Genomic DNA, 19255 nt, shown 5'->3' with positions numbered 1-19255 from the left:
GTAACCCATCCCCTCAAGTGTTTTGGACCTCCTTCAGAACCAAGGAGACCTCCTCCTTCTGGACAATAACATTACCTTCTGAATGGAAACAAGGAAAGTGATTCTAGGTAGGTCATATCATAGTCTACTGAAGGGATGGCCAATGAATTTTTTTTAAAAAAAGATATCACCTTTGTTTAAAGATTGATTACTACCTTTAACTCATTCCCTAAGAAAGGCCTGTGTTCTTGGTCTTCTACATACTTTCAAATAAGGAAGAGTCTGGAAAAGGTTATTAGACTAGGGAAAATATTATTTTTCAATACTTCTAGAGATGCTAAAAGGGAGATTTCAAAATATGTTTGCACCAGGTGCTATCTTTCTTTAGGTACCATTTGCAGTGGCATCACTTCATCCTTAGTTTCCACTCTCAAAACTAAGAAACTTTGTACTTTATATTAGATATATATCAGACATTTGTTCTTTATATTACTGTTTTTCAGATTTGGAATCCAAGATCAAGACTGAGAATGAGCCAGAGGAGGGATCTTCCCATGGAGTGAAGATTGAAAGACTTGGCAGTGTGAATGATTACTCCTCTCTTTGTGGGAAATGGGGTGAAAGTGAGAGCCAGGTAAAAAGTGAGGAAGTAAAAGAGGAGAGTGATGTGAGAAAAATCACCAAACGCCAGAAGATTCAAGCTAGAGGCAAAACTTATAAGCATAAGGAGCGCGGGAAAGCAGCCCCTCAATATTCACACTCTTCTGAACGTCAGGAAATCCCTGCTATTAAGAAAGCTTATATATGTAATGCATGTAATTTAATATTCATGACAACTTAAGACTTATTCAACATCAGAAGGTTCATGCTGGAAAGAAACGTTATAAATGTGAGGAATGTGGGAAAGCCTTCTTTGAGATTTCAAAACTTCATATACATCAGAAGATTCATACTGGAGAGAAGCCTTATAAGTGTAATGAGTGTGGGAAAGCCTTCACTCAAAATGCTACCCTTTTCAAACACCAGAGGATTCATACTGGAGAGAAACCATATAAATGTAATGAGTGTGGGAAAGCCTTCACTCAAAAATCAACCTTATCCAACCACCAGAGGATTCATACTGGAGAGAAGCCTTATAAATGTGATGAGTGTGGGATAGCCTTCAGTCAGAGGTCAACCCGGATTAAACACCAGAGGATTCATACTGGAGAGAAACCTTATAAATGTAATACATGTGGGAAAGCCTTTGTGGAGAGATCAAACCTTATTCAACATCAGAAGATTCATACTGGAGAGAAGCCTTATAAATGTAATACTTGTGGGAAAGCCTTTAATCAAAACTCAACCTTTTCAACCACCAGAGAATTCATACTGGAGAGAAGCGGTATAAATGTGAGCAATGTGGGAAAGCCTTTAGTCAGAGCTCAACCCTTATTTCCCATCAGATGATTCATACTGGAGAAAAGCCTTATACATGTAGTGAATGTGGGAAAGCCTTTCGTAAAAACTCAACACTAAATGAGCACCAGAAAATTCATACTGAAGAGAAACCTTCTAAAAATGAGAAATGTGAGAAAGTCTGCAGTCAGAGCTCAACCCTTCTTCACATAAAAAATCTCATAATAGAAAGAAGCCTTATAAATGTAGTCACTGTGGGAAGGCCTTTCCTAAAAACTCAATACTTGTTAAACACCAGAGAATTCATACTGGAGAGAAGCCTTATGAATGTAATAAATGTGAGAAAGCCTTCACTCAGAGCTCCACCCTTATTAAACACCAGAGAGTTCACACTGAAGAGAAGCCTTACCAATGTAACGAATGTGGGAAGGCTTTCAATCAAAAATCCAACATGATACGCCATCAGAGGACACACACTGGAGAGAAGCCTTACAAATGCCGTGAATGTGGGAAAGCCTTTATGAGAAAGGTCCTCCTGATCTTACACAAAAGGAAACATAATGGAGAGAATGTGGAAAAGTAAAGGGTGTGGAAAAGCATCTACTGAATAGTTAAACCTTATTGTACGTCTGGAGATTCACCCTGGATAGAGACCTTATTAGTATAATGAAAACCTCCATTCTGAGCTCAGCCTTTAAGGACATTATGTAATTCATACTGGAGAGAAGAAAGCCTAAAAAATATGGGGATGCCTTCTTTTGCTTTTAAATAGGAAAGGATTCTTCTTGGAAAATACCCACCCCCTTTAAATGTAATGAATTTGGGAAAGTATCCTATGGCTGATATATCAGAAATGGAAGAATGCAAAATCATTTGTTGCTTACAGTGGCCAATTACTGGATTAAGTCTTGGTATATAAATAGTAAGAAAAGATAGTCCAATTAGAGCTGCCTCAAAGTGTTATGGGGGAGGAGATGTAACTGTGGGTATTAGGACAAGTTTGGCGGTCACCTGTTAGGGATGCTAGGCATGGATGGAAGGCATTCTTGTCAGAAATTGTTTGGAATAAATGTCTCTGAGGTATCTCCTATCTAGCTGTGAAAGCTCTTTCAACGTCCCCTAACTTTTCCTAGAAATAGCATCTCATCTTTTTAATACCAGTAGTCTATTAGTATTGTATGGTCATGAAATTTGGAACACTATAGTTTCCAAAGAATTGAACACGGATGTTACCTAGAAGAAGAAGAAGTGTGTATTGTATTGGAGCAAGTAAATATGAGCTGTCAGTCTGGAAACACAGATGAACTGTTTGCATTCTTTTGTGCAAAGATGACTCAATCCCCTCAGAATTCTGTCATCACACATCATCCAGGGAATCTAATGACACAGAGGTCATGGGAGTAGTGATTTCATCTTCTGATGATCTTAAATGAAGAATAGAGCAGATAGGTAGCACAGTGGATACAGTGCTGGGCCTGGAGGCAGGAAGGCTCATCTTCCAGAGTTCAAAACCTGCTCAGACATTTACTAGCTGTGTAACCCTGGGCAAGTCACTTAGCTCTGTTTGCCTCAGTTTCCTCCTCTGTAAATGAGATGGAGAAGGAAATGGCCCTCCAGTATCTTTAAAAAGAAAGCCCCAAATGGGTCCATGGAGAGTTAGACATAACTGAACAGACTGAACAAAAATGAATACTAGATAGGGAACACAAGAAGGGTGCACTGGTGAAGGGAGGAGGGCAAAGGGAAAGGAATAATGGACAAAATTGTCTCATACAATTATGGCGCCCAAGTAGATGCCTTAATGATGAAGGGGCTGCTGGAAAAGGGGACAGCAGCTAGTATTTTAACCTCATTATTGTCTGACCTGGACAAAGGTGGGAAAGATGCACATACACACTGCTGGGTACAGAAATCCATTTCACCTGTGGATTCTTTATTATATTGTTGATAAAATGTACTAATTATTATAGTGTTTAAATCTAACAGATGAATCTGGAATGTCTCTTTGACCTCAATAACTCTCCAGGAATTTCAGAGATGGCTGCAAGGAATTTTGGAGTCCACCAATTCCTGGACCCCCTAAACCATTTTTGTGTTGCGTCTCCACAACCAGGTCTTGTTTGAGTGTACTCCAGCTTGTGTTTTGACTTTGCCCACATTTCATTGAATGTTTACATTTATTCCTTTCCATCTCAACCTACCTTGCTTTCAAGTTCCCCGTTCAGCAAAATCACTTCACTGTGTACATGTGGTTTGTGAGTGTGTACCTTTGTCTGAATCATATACAATGTAAACGTTCCAGAGCCTGGATGAGGGGGATCTACACCTCCTTTCTGGCATGTTCTCCTCTACCAAATAACCCAATAAATTTCTTTCTAAAACTTTTTGAGATTTTGGGGTTTGTTCTTAAAAACAACAATATGGTGTCAGAAGTGGGATTCTCCTGTGGTCACTGCAAATTATACCCCAGAGTTCTCTGAGATCATGGAAGCTGAGTAAGTTTCTACGATTTTAGAATTCAAATGGACAAGACCTGACCAGCATGGGATCACATTGAACAGAGTAAGAACCTGATGAGTCCATTGGGTTCAGGTTGGACACCCTGTCCAGTCTAGGCCCTGAGTCCAAATGTCCATAAAATTAAGGGGCTTTGCTTGACCTTAGCCTAGGGAAAGACTTGGCTGATGTTAGTATTAGCCCAGGCCACCCAATTGGCCAAATGAGTAATTCCCTTGACCTGATCACTCAAAGGCTTGGTGAGGAGTTATTGAAAACTAAAAATCTGGTTAAATTAGGTTGGAGGTCCTTTGGTACCTTCCTGCTTTTCTCTTTCAATTTTGTTAACTCTCCCTAGATACCTTGCATTCACAGTGAGGGGGGAGGAGAGAGAGGAAGAGAATTTGGAACTCAAAACTTTAAAATGAATGTTAGAAATTGTTTTTACATGTAATTTTAAAAAATATTAAAACAACTATTTAATATCTTTGGGTTTGTTCTCATGAATGACATATCCAATAGGGAAGTTACAGGAAAGGGAAAACATGAGAATAAAAGAGAAGGAAGACAAAGGGAATAATCAGCCTTATGTCATTCCAACCTCAGTTGCTTCAGATCCTCTTCTGAACTGTATGTAACACCTGGGATTAGACCTTTTGCCTTTGCATCTTTGAATTTCAAAGGCCTGGACTTTCAGGGCCTTCTGTATCCTCTTAGGATGATGTGATAGGGACCTTGGAAGCCAAGGTATCCTTAGTGCTACTACACCAGGACTGTTTGCTACCCTCTTATTCCCCCTCCATGATCCATGATGTGGGTTTCTGATTTCAGTGCGGTGTCTTTGGGAGAGCCCTCTGTTTTTGTGGTCACAGAACACATGCACAGATGTGCCTGTTAGAGACTGAGGAGTGTGAGTGAGCCTGCAGGAATACTCACTGTTCAGATAGGCGAGGACCAATGTCCATCAGGCATACTGCTCTGGGTGCTCAGCTCTCTTTTTCTTATGCTTATATAATAGTATTACCATCTCACAATTTTTACCTCTTTTCCTCATGTCTACAGGACACTGCTTCTCTCTTATTCCTACCTTTTCCTTTTTCCTCTGATTTGTTGTGAGAACAAACCCCAAAATCTGTTCTGGGCAGGGGGAGGGATGAGACAAATAAAACGTGTACCCTGGGATTTCAGATTTTGCCTTCTTGTATTGACCCTGTTGCCAGAGACAGTGGGAAGCAGGCCCCCTAACACTAGTGGGAATGAGGAAAAGACTGAGGAGTCAACATTCTTACTTACCCTTTCTTACCTGAACCCCAGCTGCTCTCCCTCCCTAGTGCCCTAACCTCTGAATAGAAGATTGGTTGGAAACTAAGCCAGTGTAGAATGAGCAGCGCTGTCCACGGTGGGAGTAAAAGGAATGAGAGGTTCCTGGTCTTCCAGAGCTGCTTAAGGTATTTCAAAAGCTCATCATATCCGTAGGAGTAAAACTTAATAATAGTTAACATTTACACTGTAGTTTGCACAATGCTTTAAATATCTTTTCTCAGCTGATTACATACTCAGAGATTGGAGACTATAATTGTCATCTATCCCAAATCAATGGTAAACTTCTCCAGCATCTTTGTCAAGGAAACCCCAAATGGGGTAACAGAGAGTTGGGTACAACTGAAACAATCCAACAACAGCAGCAATGTCTCAAAATCACTCATGTTACGGATAAGGAAACTGAGGCCCAGAGAGTTTAAGTGACTTTTACAAGATCATAGAATTAATGAGTTGCAAAATTCAGATTTGGTCTGATTTCCAATGTAGTTCTCTTCAGCACCTCTCCAGGAAAACTAAAGAACTCTGGGAAGTAGAAACTTGCCCCAGGACACAGATTTAATCAGTGCCAGACTAAGATCTGAAGGAAAGTCTTCTGACTCCACATCTGGTGCTCTTTCCCCTGCACTAAACTGCCTCCTAAATGATTAGTCATGTGGTCTGTGACCTATTTCCATGAAAATCAAAGCTCCAATGTGTGTTAAAGATTCAGGGCAGGACACCCAATTAGATGGATGAAAGGAAGTTTAGTCTTCAATAGGAAAAAAACTGGGAAGAGGGACTGAAGGATGGGAGAGGTCATCTATGTTACATTGGGCAAATAATTTCACTTCTATGCCACTGTTTTCTCAACAGTGAGGAGGTTAGATAAGATGATTTTGAGGGTCCCTTCTAGCTTTGAGCCCATGACACTCCTAGTGGGACAGAGAAAGGGATCATTCATCCAATAATTCTCTTGGGATTAGCCCACCTGCAGACTTATAGATGGAAAACAGGAGACCCTCATAGGTCTCCAATTCTCTTATCTTGGAAATGGGGGAAAATAAGCTTAAAAAACACAAGAGAATTGCCCGCAATCAAACAGCTACCAGCCCGACCTCTTATAAACACTTGCCAAGGAGCATAGAAGTAAGTCTGGGAGGGAACTCAGAGGCTACCCCTGGAGCTACATAGGAAAAGTAGCTAATGGGTCTCTTGCATTTTATGGATGGAGAAACTGAGGATGGGGGACTAAAATGACTTTGCAGTGGTCGCATAGATAGAATTAAAAATGTGTAGTGGGACCTCTTTCCCCTGGAGTTCTGGGAGTGTTCTATATTTCCCAAAATTGATTGTTAATCACTTGAGTTCCTCCTCATTAGCAATAGTAAAATGCCCCAGAGTGTAGAATAGAATTGCAAATCACATTGCAGACCAACTCCCATAAAGTTAATAAAGAACCAGGAATCAGAAAGATCTGCTTTCAAATTGTGCCTTCAACCCTGGCTAGCCATGTAACTCACTTCATTCCTCTGTGCCTCAGTTTTCTCATCTCTAAAATGCAGTAAATAATTCTGATAGTACTTTTCCTAGAGGAATGTGGTCAGATTTTGTTGTCCTTCAGTAGTTTTCAGTTGGGTCTAAGTCTTCATGACTCTATTTTTGATGTTCTTGGCAGAGATAGTGGAGTGGTTTGCAAAAATTCTTTCCCCAGTTCATTTTTCAGACAAGGAAATGAGGCAAAGAGGGTTAAATGGCTTGTCTGGGGTGCACAGCTAGTTTATGCTTGTGTTTCCAGTGACCCCAGAGGGAAAGGAGAGGCTGGCATCCTTGCACTCATTCTCTCCCCACTGCCAGGAAGAGATCCCTCTACACTGGGCTCAAATGTTGTGACAAAACGGGCATTACTTCCAAAAGGGACTAGATTATTTCACTGCCTTCCTTTCACATCAAAGAGTTCTTCTACTGTGCACCCAAACACTTTTAGGTCTAACAAAAATAGAATAAGATCTTGTGCAATCTTGACCTGTGTTTGGGTCTATATAACTCATCTTATATAACCCCTTACTGGTCTGTGTAGTACATTGTAGCTAGTCTAATCCACTATCAGCCAGTAGGAAAGCTCTGTGGGTTTAAATGAACAGAGCTGCAGGCTTCTCTTTGGTCTGGGATTACTTTACTATTTACTCATCTGCAGACTGCATTCAGGGGCTACAAGGGCAGCTAGGTGCCTTAGCCTCCACTCTTTCTAATTTTGCAGTCTTCCCTTTCTTTTTCATTTTGTGTTCTTTCTATTTATATACTTATAGTCTTTGAATATGGAAATATGTTTTTCGTGATTACACATATAAAATCTATAACAAATTGTTTACTCTCTTGGGGAGGGAGGAAGGAAGAAAGAGAGGGAGAGAATTTGGAACTCAAAATTTTTAAAAATGTATGATAAAAATTGATTTTACATGTAAAATATTGTTGATATTTGTAGTCATTGGACAAATCATTTTTAGGTTCTGCTTACTTCACTGTGATTCAGTTCATGTAAGTCTTCCTGAAAGTTTTTTCTTTTAAGATGTAAATAACAGTAGTTTTATATAAGGGCCATCAGGTGGCAGAGTGGATAGAGTACCAGGCCTGGAGTCAGAAAGACTCCTATTCTTGAGTTCAAATATGGCCTCAGACACTTAGCTGTGCTACTCTGGGCCCTGTTTGCCTTAGTTTCCTCATCTGTAAAATGAGCTGGAGAAGGAAATGGCAAACCACTTCAGCATCTTTGTCAAAAAGACCCTAAAGAGGGTCACAAAGGGTCAGACATGACTGAAATGACTTAACGACAGTTTTGTGGAACTGATGCTCTTTGCAACCTGATGCATTTTGTTAATTTGAAACCGCAATTCTGAGAAGGATTTCACAGGCCTCACCAGACCCCTACAGTTGTTCATGACACACAGAAAAGATTTGGAATCCCACTCTGAACGTCAGCCAATATTGTGGGCCTGCCTGGGTTCTTCTGGATCTTTTGGGGACTTTACCTCGCTAGTAACAAGCCACACAACAATAAAGCAATTTTAAAGGTTGTTTGATTTCTCATTGAGGAATACTCTAAGCATTTTGACAGTAGGGCCTCTGGATGTTAGTAAATTACTCCCATCATTGCCTTACATGCAGGGCATAGCCTCGTGGGAGCTTCCCATAATCTTTGGATCTGCCCTAGTCTATGCATGGCTGTGGTAGGTTCATTTCTCTTTACAGAAGTACCAGTACCTAGCACTGGAAAGGCTGTGGAGGCTCAGAATGAGAGCCCGGTATTTCTTTGAGTTCCCTACAAAGCATCAGCCCCACCCCAAATCTAGGTATATTTGAGAAGGGTTCCCTGCAGGAATGTTTTCTAACCTCATTGCTACACTCGAATTCAACAAAGAACCTGCAGACATCCCCTAGGCTCAGATTTGGGGCACCCAAAGGAGGGATGTTCCAACTCTCCTTGGAGAACCTGAATTCCTGGCTGATGATGTTGGGCTATGCATGAGCAGTCTGGGGAGAAATGCCCAGGCTGCCACAGAGCTTGCACAACAGGGCTGGCTGGGCCTGGAAGGCAGCCATCCAAGAGAAGAGATGAGGTTCACCAGCCTGAGGAGGCCAGGGAATAATCTCAGGGGGCCAGGTAATGCTGTCCCCTTGACAGTCCCCTTGATGAGTACCCTCCAGGGAAAATTTACATTGTATGATCGAATTTATTTACATTGAGATCTAATGCCAATTACACAGGGAAGCTCTCTCCAAGCCCAAGAACCTGTATCTAGAAAGCACTTAATCGGAAGGGTTTGAGTGCTGAATCCTATCTAGAACTTTAGGGGCCAGTGCTACACCTACCTCATACTGGAATAGGTCCTCTGCCAGCCATCTCCTGGGACTGGCTTGTGAGACTTCTCTTGGGTCCATACCTCCCATGGACTTTTTCCTGCTAGTCTTTTTTGTCCCCCCTCTCCTCACCTTTGTTATTGTTATTCAGTCATTTTCAGTCATGTCTAAGTCTTTGTGCCCTTTTTGGAGTTTTCTTATTAAAACTACTGGAGTGGTTTCCCATTTCCTTCTCTAGCTCATTTTACAGATGAGGAAACTGAGGCAAACAGGGTGAAGTGACTTGCCCGGAGTCACACAGCTAGTAAGTCTGAGCCTGGATTTGAATTCAGGAAGATGGGCCTTCCTGGTTCCAAGCCCAGTGTTGTATCCACTGAGATGGTTAAGTCAATTGTTTTCCTGATATTAAAACCTCCCTCCATTTCTGGTTATAGTGTAAGATGTTTGTGATACATTGTTTTAGATTCTTCAGTGTTTTCATACAGTTCTCTTTTGATCAAACCTGTTCCAAATTGCCATACTACCTCATGTGTGGACTCCCCAAAGGCATGCCTTTGTCTGACCCAGCTATTCGTGAAACGGCTCTTCTAGGTCTCCCAGGGCTCAAAAGCTTCTTCTGCTATGAAGTAAGTCCTTGAGGGAGGGCTTTGGACATTGATACTCTCCCTGGAATCTTTTCTCAACGGTAACCATACTCCACCCCATCATATGTTCCCGAACACAGGGAGTTTGAGTTTTTACCTGTCAGTATACAAACTGAATTCTCTATCCACTACTCTGACTCATTCCCCTCAACCCTGCCCCTTACACTTCTCACTGCAGATCTAACTGTCCACTCCATTGTGCTGTCTAAAATTCTTACTCTGTGAATAAAATCTGCCTCTCTGAGGCCTGCTTCATTTCTGGTGACACAACATTCCTAGTCACACTTTCTAGTTCTGATTATACTTTCACTCAGAGAGCTAAACTGATGGATCCTGGTGGGGGAGTCAGAAGGGTCCTGGCACCCGACCCCTCAATGCCACTCCCAGAATCTATTCTGCAACATTCACTCATGGACTTGTATTCTTTTGATGTTGTTAATCCTAATTGATCAATAAAAGATTCTGGTATCCTTCATGTCCTGAGTGCAAGGGCACTCTCCTCTTCCTTCTTCAGTGACTTCAGTGCTTAGAGCAGTCTTTCTGTCCACCGCCATTTCCACCATTAAACTACGAGATTTCAGGTATATTGACATTCCTTCCAGCCCCCTAAATTCCTATTCCTCAATTGACTCTATTTCCACCTCTGTGGAGCTCTGGGAAAAAGAAGTGGTGATAATTCAAAATCTTGTTTTACCTCTAATTTTGTTGGAGCGAATACTAGTTTGTCCCCCTTATAATTAATGATAGCTAATGCTTTCAGATATACACTAATTATCCTTTTGAGGAAAAGTCTCCCAAGAAGCAGCTCGGTGGCACAGTGCTAGGCCTGCAGTCAGGAAAGACCTGTGTCCAAATCTGGCCTTAGGCACTTAATAGCATTGTTAATTTGGGCAAGTCATTTAACTTCCTTTTGTCTCAGTTTCCTCAACTGTAAAATGGAGATAAATAATAGCAGGTATCTTGCAAAATTGTCATGAAGGTATTCCTCCCATTTCAACTTATGTTTTCTAGTGTTTATAATACAAAGAGGTATTTTTTAAAAAAGATTTCTCTGTATTTGCTGATGGCATCAAATAATTTTGTTGTTTTTCTTATTAATATGGTTAATGAAGCTTATAATATCCTGAATATTAAATTAACCTTACATTCCTAGTTACAAAGAGGTTCTATGGCAATGTGTTTGAATCAATGTTTATTAGGTTTGGCCTATAGCTTTCTTTTTTGTTTTAACTTTCTCTGGTTTGTGTGCTGAGAATGTATTTGTGTCAAAAGAGGGATTTAGCAAGGATCTCTTCTTTTGCAATTTTCAGAAACTGTTTCATACGATATTGGGCTTGTCACATTGATTTTTTAAAAACAATTTAACTAGGAGCAGCTAGATGGTGCAGTGGACAGAGCACTGGCCGTGGATTCAGGAAGACCTGAGTTCAAATCTGGCCTCAGACACTTGACATTTATTAGCTGTGTGACCTTGGGCAAGTCACTTCACCCTATTGCTTCGAAAACCAAACTAAACCAAACCCAATTTGACTAGCTAAAGCCAATAAGCCAGCACAAATCAGAAGACATTGATTACACTCAGTGTGTGGCCTACCCCATCAACAATGAACAAGGAATTTATTATTCACACTCAGAATTCAGCAAGCAATACTTGTACATTATATGAAATGGAGGAAAAAGGTGATTGGTCATTACAATGCAGCTGGCTATCCAAACATAAGGCTGCTTCTTGTTAAGGAAAAGCTTGGGTGCTACTTACCTAAGCTTGGGAAAGCTTAGACCCAATCAAAAGGTAAAGAGATTGTAGTCTAGGTGAATGCTGGGCCACTTTGTTCTAATCAGACAGATCTGAGTGGAATTGAAACCTCTTTGTCTAGATTGCCCTATGTGGTTAGAGACGAGTCTCTTTGTCCAAGACTGAGTGATCAGAGTTGTGTCCTGTAGCCCCTCATTAGAATAGGTCTGTCTTTCATTCCAATTTTCATTCTCATTCATTGCTAACCAAACAGAACTGATTGCTGCCTTTGGGGAATACCCACTCTTCCAAGGATATGTAAGGCTCAAGAGGCCTCCAGAAGGGGTCTTTGGATGACCAACCTTTTATTATTTGCTAGCCATAACTAATAAAAATGATTAATTACCCAGAAATCATGTCTCTCAAACTTATCACAAGACTACATATCAAACATCAATTGAAATAAATTGATTGTGCTATAGTCAATTTGTAATAAACATAACTCTATTATCAAGGGTCTAAAAAAAGGAACAAGAAATACGTCTTAATGTCCATTTAGGCAACAGGTTTCTTATTCCATCATCTTAGATTTAGCCGCTTACTTTATGAAGTTGTCTACTTCTGGGAAGCATTTTCCCTTGCAAGTTCCATATCAAAAGGGTACATCCTTGACCACTACCCATGAATTGTCCAGTTCAATCTACTTCAGCTCAGAAATACACATCCCTGAATCGATATCTTGGTGTCATTAATTTGAACATTAGTGGTTAACAGTACCTGCAATGGGCTATTTCACCTTGTTTCCAAGACGGGTTTGCAGAGGTAGTTGCTTGATAACTTCCAGGTTCCAGGTCACTTGGGCAGATTACCTAGATAATATTGTCTTTAACCTGCTCATGATAAGATTCAGTATGATTTAGTCAGGCCTGACAAAATCTTCATACATTTAACTTGCCAGTAGTTCCTGTGGTGAAAGCCAGTGAAAATCTTATGGAGTTACCCTTATGACCACCAGGGCTATAGGAAGAACATCAGATTAGGTGATCTGTAGCTCATCTGAATGTTTAGAGATTTAAAAATATTCACATATTATTTGTTCTTTCTATCTTGCCTAAACCCTGTACCTGGTATGGATAATATAATTCATGGGCTATACATGAAAGAATCTTGAAAAGCATTCATGAAGACCTACCCCTTAATATTGTCAGAGAGAGACTTCAAACAGGAAAAACCATGATTTAAAAGTTTCTTTACAACTATTGAAAGAGTTTTATATGTAACTTTCTTAATCTAATTTGATAATTTATATGTAATTACTAAATCATAAAGCCTTATGTAGTTTTTAAAATAAAATTAACCTCGGGGCAGCTAGATGGTGCAGTGGATAGAGTTCTGGCCTTGGAGTCAGGAGGACCTCAGTTGAAATCTGGCCTCAAACACTTGACGCTTATTAGCTACATGACCCTGGGCAAGTCAGTTAATGCCAATTGCCTTAAAAAAAATAAAATTAATCTGGATGTATTCCAAAGGACCTGAAGGACTTTTGATACTTTACCTTTTTTAGTCTCATTCTTTATTCTCTTTAGGATAAAAATTTTTAAATATCATCTAGGCTTCTCAGGTTTGTTTGACCTTTTGTATTGTTTTTAATAGAAAATATTGGGATATCACATATATGTCAATCAATATATTTTAATTCCCCAATGGAAAAATCTAATCTTGTTGCTTTTCTCAAAGTAAAGACTGCTACCTCATTAAAAATTAAAGCCTTGGGGAATGGCTAAACAAGCTATGATATACAATTGTGATGGCATATTATTGTGCTATAAGAAATGACAAGCAGAATGAATTCAGAAAAACCTGCAAAGACTTATATGAACTGATGGAAAGTAAAATGAGCAGAACCAGGAAAATGTTGTACACAGTAACAATAACATTGTATGATGAAGAACTGTGAATGATTAGGCTATTCTCAGTAGTAGAATGATCCAGGACAATCCCAAAGGCTTCATGATGAAGCATGCTATTTGGCTCCAGAGAAAGAATTGTCTGAATACAGACTGAAGCATGCTATTTTCACTTTCAATCTTTTTTAAGTTTGAATCTTCTTGTACAAAATGATTAATATGGAAGCATTTTACATGATAGTACATCTATAAACTATATCTGATTGCTTACCATCTCAGACAGAGGGGAGGGCAGAGAGAAAGAGATAGAATTTGGAACTCAAAACTTTTTTTAAAAATGTTAAAAAAAATTGTTTTAACATGTAATTGGGGAAAATATTATAACACAAAAAGAAAATTAAAGTCTTTGCATCCTTACACATAGGTGGTAATAGCATCTTTGGCTCTAATTTCACCCTGCTCACTCATGTAGAGCTTGCAGTCCCAGCTATTTTGATCCATCAGATTTCCCCCCGTTCTCTAGCATGTGCTGATTCTTGTGGATGCTGATTCTGTCATTCAGTGTGTAAGCTGTCCTTCTAGCTGCAAGTTCATTTATGCTTCTTTCTAGGTCATAGAGAAAAATCAAGACAGGACTGACAGAAAAAATACAGAAGAGTTAAGGGTCAGGGAAGCATTTTTTAAAATTACATGACTTATTTATTAATATTTTAGTTTTAAACATTCACTTCCATAAGATTTTGAGTTTTAAATTGTCTCCCCCTCCCTCTCCAAGATGGTGTGCAATCTGTATGTTTATATTAAGCATATTTTCACATTAGTCCTGATGTGAAGAAATATTAGAAGCAATGAGAGGAACCACAAGAAAGAAGAATAAAAACAAAAACAACAAAAGAAAAGGAGAGCAAATAGTATACTTCAATCTGCATTCAGACTCCATAGTTCTTTCTCTGGATGTGGATAGCATTTCCCATCATAACTCTTTTGGAGATGTCTTAGATCCTTGCATTGCTGAGAAGAACTAAGTCTATCAAAGTTAATCATTACACAACATGGCTTTTACTGTATACAATGTTCTCCTGCTTCTGCTCACTTCACTTAGCACCACTTCATAGAAGTCTTTCCAGGTTTTTCTGAAGACTGCCTGCTCATCATTTCTTATAGCACAATAGTATTCCATTATGTTTATATACCACAACTTGTTCAGCTATTCCCCAATTGATGGGTATCCCCTCAATTTCCAATTCTTTGCCCCCATCAAAAAAGCTGCTATAAATATTTTTTGTACATGTGGGTCCTTTTTTCCCATTTTTATGATCTCTTTGGGATACAGACCTAGAAGTGGTATTGTTGGGTCAAAAGGTATGCACAGTTTTATAGCCCTTTGGGGATAGTTTCAAATTGCTCTCCAGAACTGTTAGATCAGTTCATAACTCCACCAACAATGCATTAGTGTTCCAATTTTCCCACATCTTCTCCAACATTTATCATTTTCCTCTTTTATCATGTTGGTCAATCTGATAGGTGTGATGTGGTACGTCAGAGTCATTTTGATTTGCATTTCTCTAATCAATAGTGATTTAGAGCATTTTTTTGTATGACTATAGGTGGCTTTAATGTCTTCTTCTGAAAACTGCCTGTTCCTATCCTTTGACCATTTATCAATTGGGTAATGACTTGTATTCTTGTAAATTCGACTCAGTTCTCTATACATTTTAGAAATGAGGCCTTTATCAGAGACACTGGCTGTAAAAAATGTTTCCCAGCTTTCTGCTTCCCTTCTAATCTTGGTTGCATTGGTTTCCTTTGTGCAAAAGCTTTTCAATTTAATGTAATCAAAGTCATCCATTTTGCATTTCATAATGTTCTCTATCTTTCCTTTGGCCATAAATTCTTCCCTTCTCCATAGATCTGATAGGTAAACTATTCCTTGCTCTCTTAGTTTGCTTATAGTATCAGTCATATCTAAATCATGTATCCATTTTGATTTTATCTTGCTATATGGTGTACGATGTTGGTCTATGCCCAGTTTCTGCCATTCTATTTTTCAGTTTTCCCAGTAGTTTTTGTTAAATAGTGAGTTCTTATCCCAGAAGCTGGAGTCTTTGGATGTACCAAATAGTAGATTATTATAGTCATTGACTATTGTGTCTTGCATACCTAGCCTATTCCACTGATCCAGCGACTATTTCTTAGCCAGTACCAAGTAATTTTGATGATTGCTGCTTTATAATACAATTTAAGATTTGGTACAGCTAGGCCATCTTCCCTTGCATTTCTTTTCATTAGTTCCCTTGATATTCTGGACCTATTGTTCTTCCAGATGAATTTTGTTAGTGTTTTAGCTCTGTACAATAATTTCTTGGGAGTTTAATTGGTATGGCACTGAGTAAGTAAATTAATTTAGGTAGAATTGTCATTTTTATTATATTAGCTTAGCCTACCCATCTTATATTTTCCCAATTATTTAGATCTGACTTTATTTGTGTGAAAAGTGTTTTGTATTTGTGACCATATAATTCCTGGATTTGTTTCAGCAGGTAGACTCCCAAATATTTTATAATGTCTACAGTAACTTTAAATGGAATTGTCTTTCTATCTCTTGCTGTTAGGCTTGTTAGTGATAGCAGGGAAGCTTCTTTTTCATGTACAGACAGGAAGAGAAGAAGTCCAGAAAGAAATGTAGTCATAGAAATTGAGGCATTTAAAAAAAATGTACAGAAGGAAACAAAATGCAGTCCAGATAAAAACACAGTCGTAGATATTGAAGCATTCTTTTAGGTACAGAAGGGAACAGAAGATAATCCAGAAAGAAACACAATCATAAAAATGGAAGCATTATTTTAGGGAGGGACAAGAACAGAAGAATGTCCAGATTAAAAGATGTCCATAGAAATGGAAACATTCATTTTAGATACAAAAGGGAAGAGAAAGAAGTTCAGATAGAAACACTTATAGGAATTGAAGCATTCTGTTAGGCAAAAAAAAAAAAGGAACAAAAAAAGTCAGGATTGAAGGGCAGCCTTAGAAACTGTGTCATTTCTTTAGGTATAGAAGGACATAGAAATAATTTGCCCAGAAAAGAAACACAGTCATAGGACAGAGGTGTTTTTTAGGTACAGAATGAAAAGCAAGTCCAGATAGAAACTTAGCCATAGAAATGGAATTTTTTTTGATGCAGAAGGAAGTCTAGATAGAAACACAATACTAGTATTGAGATATTTCTTTAGATACAGAAAGGAAAATGAGAAAGTGCAGAGAGGAACAGTCTGTATGAATTCAGGATTTATTTTTTAAACAACAACAACAAACCTAAACCACAGCTGTAGATATTGAAGGCATCATTCAGTATAGAAGGGATCTGAAGAATTTCCAGATAAAAAACAGTCATACACATTAAGGTATTTTGTTTAGGTACAAAAAGGAAAAGGAATTCCAGATTGAAACTCAGCCAAAGAAATAGGAGATTTTTGTGTGTGTGTGCAGAAAGGAACAGAAGATAGTGCAGAGAGAGAAACAGAGTCATAGGAAATGATGTGTATTTTAGGTACAGGAAGGAATAGAATGAAATCCACACAACCATGCTAACTGGATCTTCTACACATTTAGGTTATCTCATATCAACAGGGCCCTCACTGAAGCAAGGCTAGCCTTCCAAGTTCCATGAACTGTTTTTTCTCTTAAAAAAAAAAAACCCAAAAGAAATGTTTCTAAAGACAAAAAAGAAACAAGAGAGAAAAACCAGAATAACTGACTAATGCATTGAAAAATTTTGAAAATATGAGCAATATTCAGTATTTGTGGCTGTCCCACCTCCACAGAAGGGCAGAGTGGGGATGCCTTCTTATGTATCTTTCTTCAAGTCACGTTTATTCTTTATAATGTTTTATCATTCCCTTATGACTTTGTGTGGATAGCAGTTGTGCTTTCTCTTTAAATTGCTGTGGACACTGTGTGTGTACAGTTTACTTTTGCCAGATTGCCTGAGTTGCAAATTGCTTTCCAAACTGTTCACACCACTGTGTAGCTCCACCAACAATGCAGCAAAGTACCTCTTTTCCCACAACCCCTTCGACACTGATTGTTCTAATTATTCTAATAATCTAATACTGATTATTAAAGATGACCTTTGGTCACCTTTTCTAATTTCTAGGATGTGAAGTGAAATCTCATTTTGATGTGCACTTTTCTTACTTTTTAATGAATTGGAATTTTTTTAATGTGGTTTAAAATTTTTTTTTTGAGAACTCTTTGTTCCTTTGACCACTTATCTATTGGGGAATAAATAGCCTTTGTTCATAGAGAGATAAATAGAAATATATTATGTATATATCTATCTCTATACTATATGTATATACTATGTATATATGTATGTACTGTATGTATGAATGTATGTGTTAATTACTTATGTATCTTGGACACTCAAACCTTGTCAAAAAAATTCAGCACAAAGTTGATCCTTCCCCCCCCCCTCCCCATATTGTTTCTTTTCTTATGTTAGGTGCTTTAATTATATTTGTGCAGAGGGTTTTTGGTTTTGTGTATTCAAGTTAATCCATTTTCTCTTTTGTCATTGCCTCTATCTCTTGTTTGGTTAAGCTATATATCCTGCCCATAGCTGGGAGAGGAACATGAGCTGCTTTTCTTCTCTCTCTCTTTTTTTTTCTTTACAATACTTTTTGAGATTAAGGTCGTGTATCCATTTATAGAATATTGTGCAATATGGTGAAAGGTGTTGGTCTAAGCCTAATTTTTTCCTGACAAAAGCTTTCCAGTTTTTCTAGCAGTTTTTATCAAATAGAGTACTTTCTTAAGAAACATTTGTTTTCCTATTTATTAGACACTGGCTTACTGAGTTCCATTGTTTCTGACTGGCCCTTGTCTCCTCTGTTCTATTATTCTACTTCTCTTCTTGTTAAGGCATACCAGGTGGCTTTGATGACTGCTGCCTTTATAATACAGTTTGGCTCTGAAGTGCTCTTTTCTCTTAGTCCCTAACTATTTTTATCTTTTTTTGGATATTCTAGATCTTTTGTTTTTCCAAATGAATTTTATTATTTTGTCAAGTTCTGTAAAGAACCCCTTCAAAAATTTGATTAATGTAGCATTAAACATTTCAATTAGCTACAATATTATTTCCATTTTTATTATGTTGGCACATCCTAGCCATGAGCATTGACTATTCCACCAGTTCAGGTGTTCTTTATTTCTTTTGGGAGGTTTTGTATTTGGAACTATGCCAGTTTTTATCTGCTTTGGTGGATTGATTCCCAAATACTTAATGAATTTTGTAATTATTTGGAATGGGATTTACCTCTCTATGCTTACCTCTTGGATTTTGTTGTTATTATTATGTTAACATGCAATTGACATTGGGAGTTTATTTTGTAGCCCACAATTTTGCTGAACCTAATACTTCCAATTAGTATCTTTGCTGATGTCCTAGGATTTTTGAAGAAAACAGTTATATTATCAGCAAATTAGGATAGTTTTAGCTCTTTCCCCCCTATCTTTATGCTTTTAACTTCACTTTCTTATAGTATTGCCTTCATCTTCCATTATTTATGGATTTCAAAATTTGTCTTTCAGGTAAAAATATTTTATCATTCTATTTTCTACTATTACTGATGCACCCTCCCGTCCTCTTCTTCATCCTCCCAGGGCTCTCTTCTCACTTCTCTTCTCAGTCCCTTAATTATCTATCACATCTACACTGTCTACATGTTCCTGTCTTCCCATTTTCAACTCCCTGGTGAGCCACTTCAACTCCACACAATCCTCTACTCCTGAGTCCCTTGCCCCCCTTTTATTATTCCAATAAGTGCTGGCTAGACCCCAGTACTGAATTGCTCTGGTCCCCTGGTTCTTTTGTGGCCGCTAGGGGGCACCATAGTGCACAGAGCACCAGGCCTGGAGTCAGGAAGGCCTGAGTTCAAATG

The 19255-nt window shown here is 38.5% G+C and overlaps 1 protein-coding gene across 1 annotated transcript; it reads left to right on the top strand.

Annotated features, from left to right (window-relative positions):
- Positions 1–420: 420 nt before the first annotated feature.
- On the top strand, positions 421–3761 carry LOC144456494 (uncharacterized; the record flags this gene model as incomplete). The annotated part of the gene is given in 4 exon segments (XM_078151662.1): positions 421–809; positions 812–1324; positions 1327–1569; positions 1572–3761. Coding segments are annotated over 4 exon segments (1534 nt in total), but the record flags the coding sequence as incomplete, so codon positions are not given.
- Positions 3762–19255: the final 15494 nt, after the last annotated feature.

The sequence above is a fragment of the Phascolarctos cinereus genome, unplaced genomic scaffold, assembly GCF_003287225.1.
Source record: "Phascolarctos cinereus isolate Bilbo 61053 unplaced genomic scaffold, phaCin_HiC Scaffold_434;HRSCAF=1050, whole genome shotgun sequence".
In the NCBI taxonomy this organism is placed as follows: domain Eukaryota; kingdom Metazoa; phylum Chordata; class Mammalia; order Diprotodontia; family Phascolarctidae; genus Phascolarctos; species Phascolarctos cinereus.
Note: the sequence above shows the minus strand (reverse complement) of the source record. Positions and strands in the feature narration are given on the sequence as shown.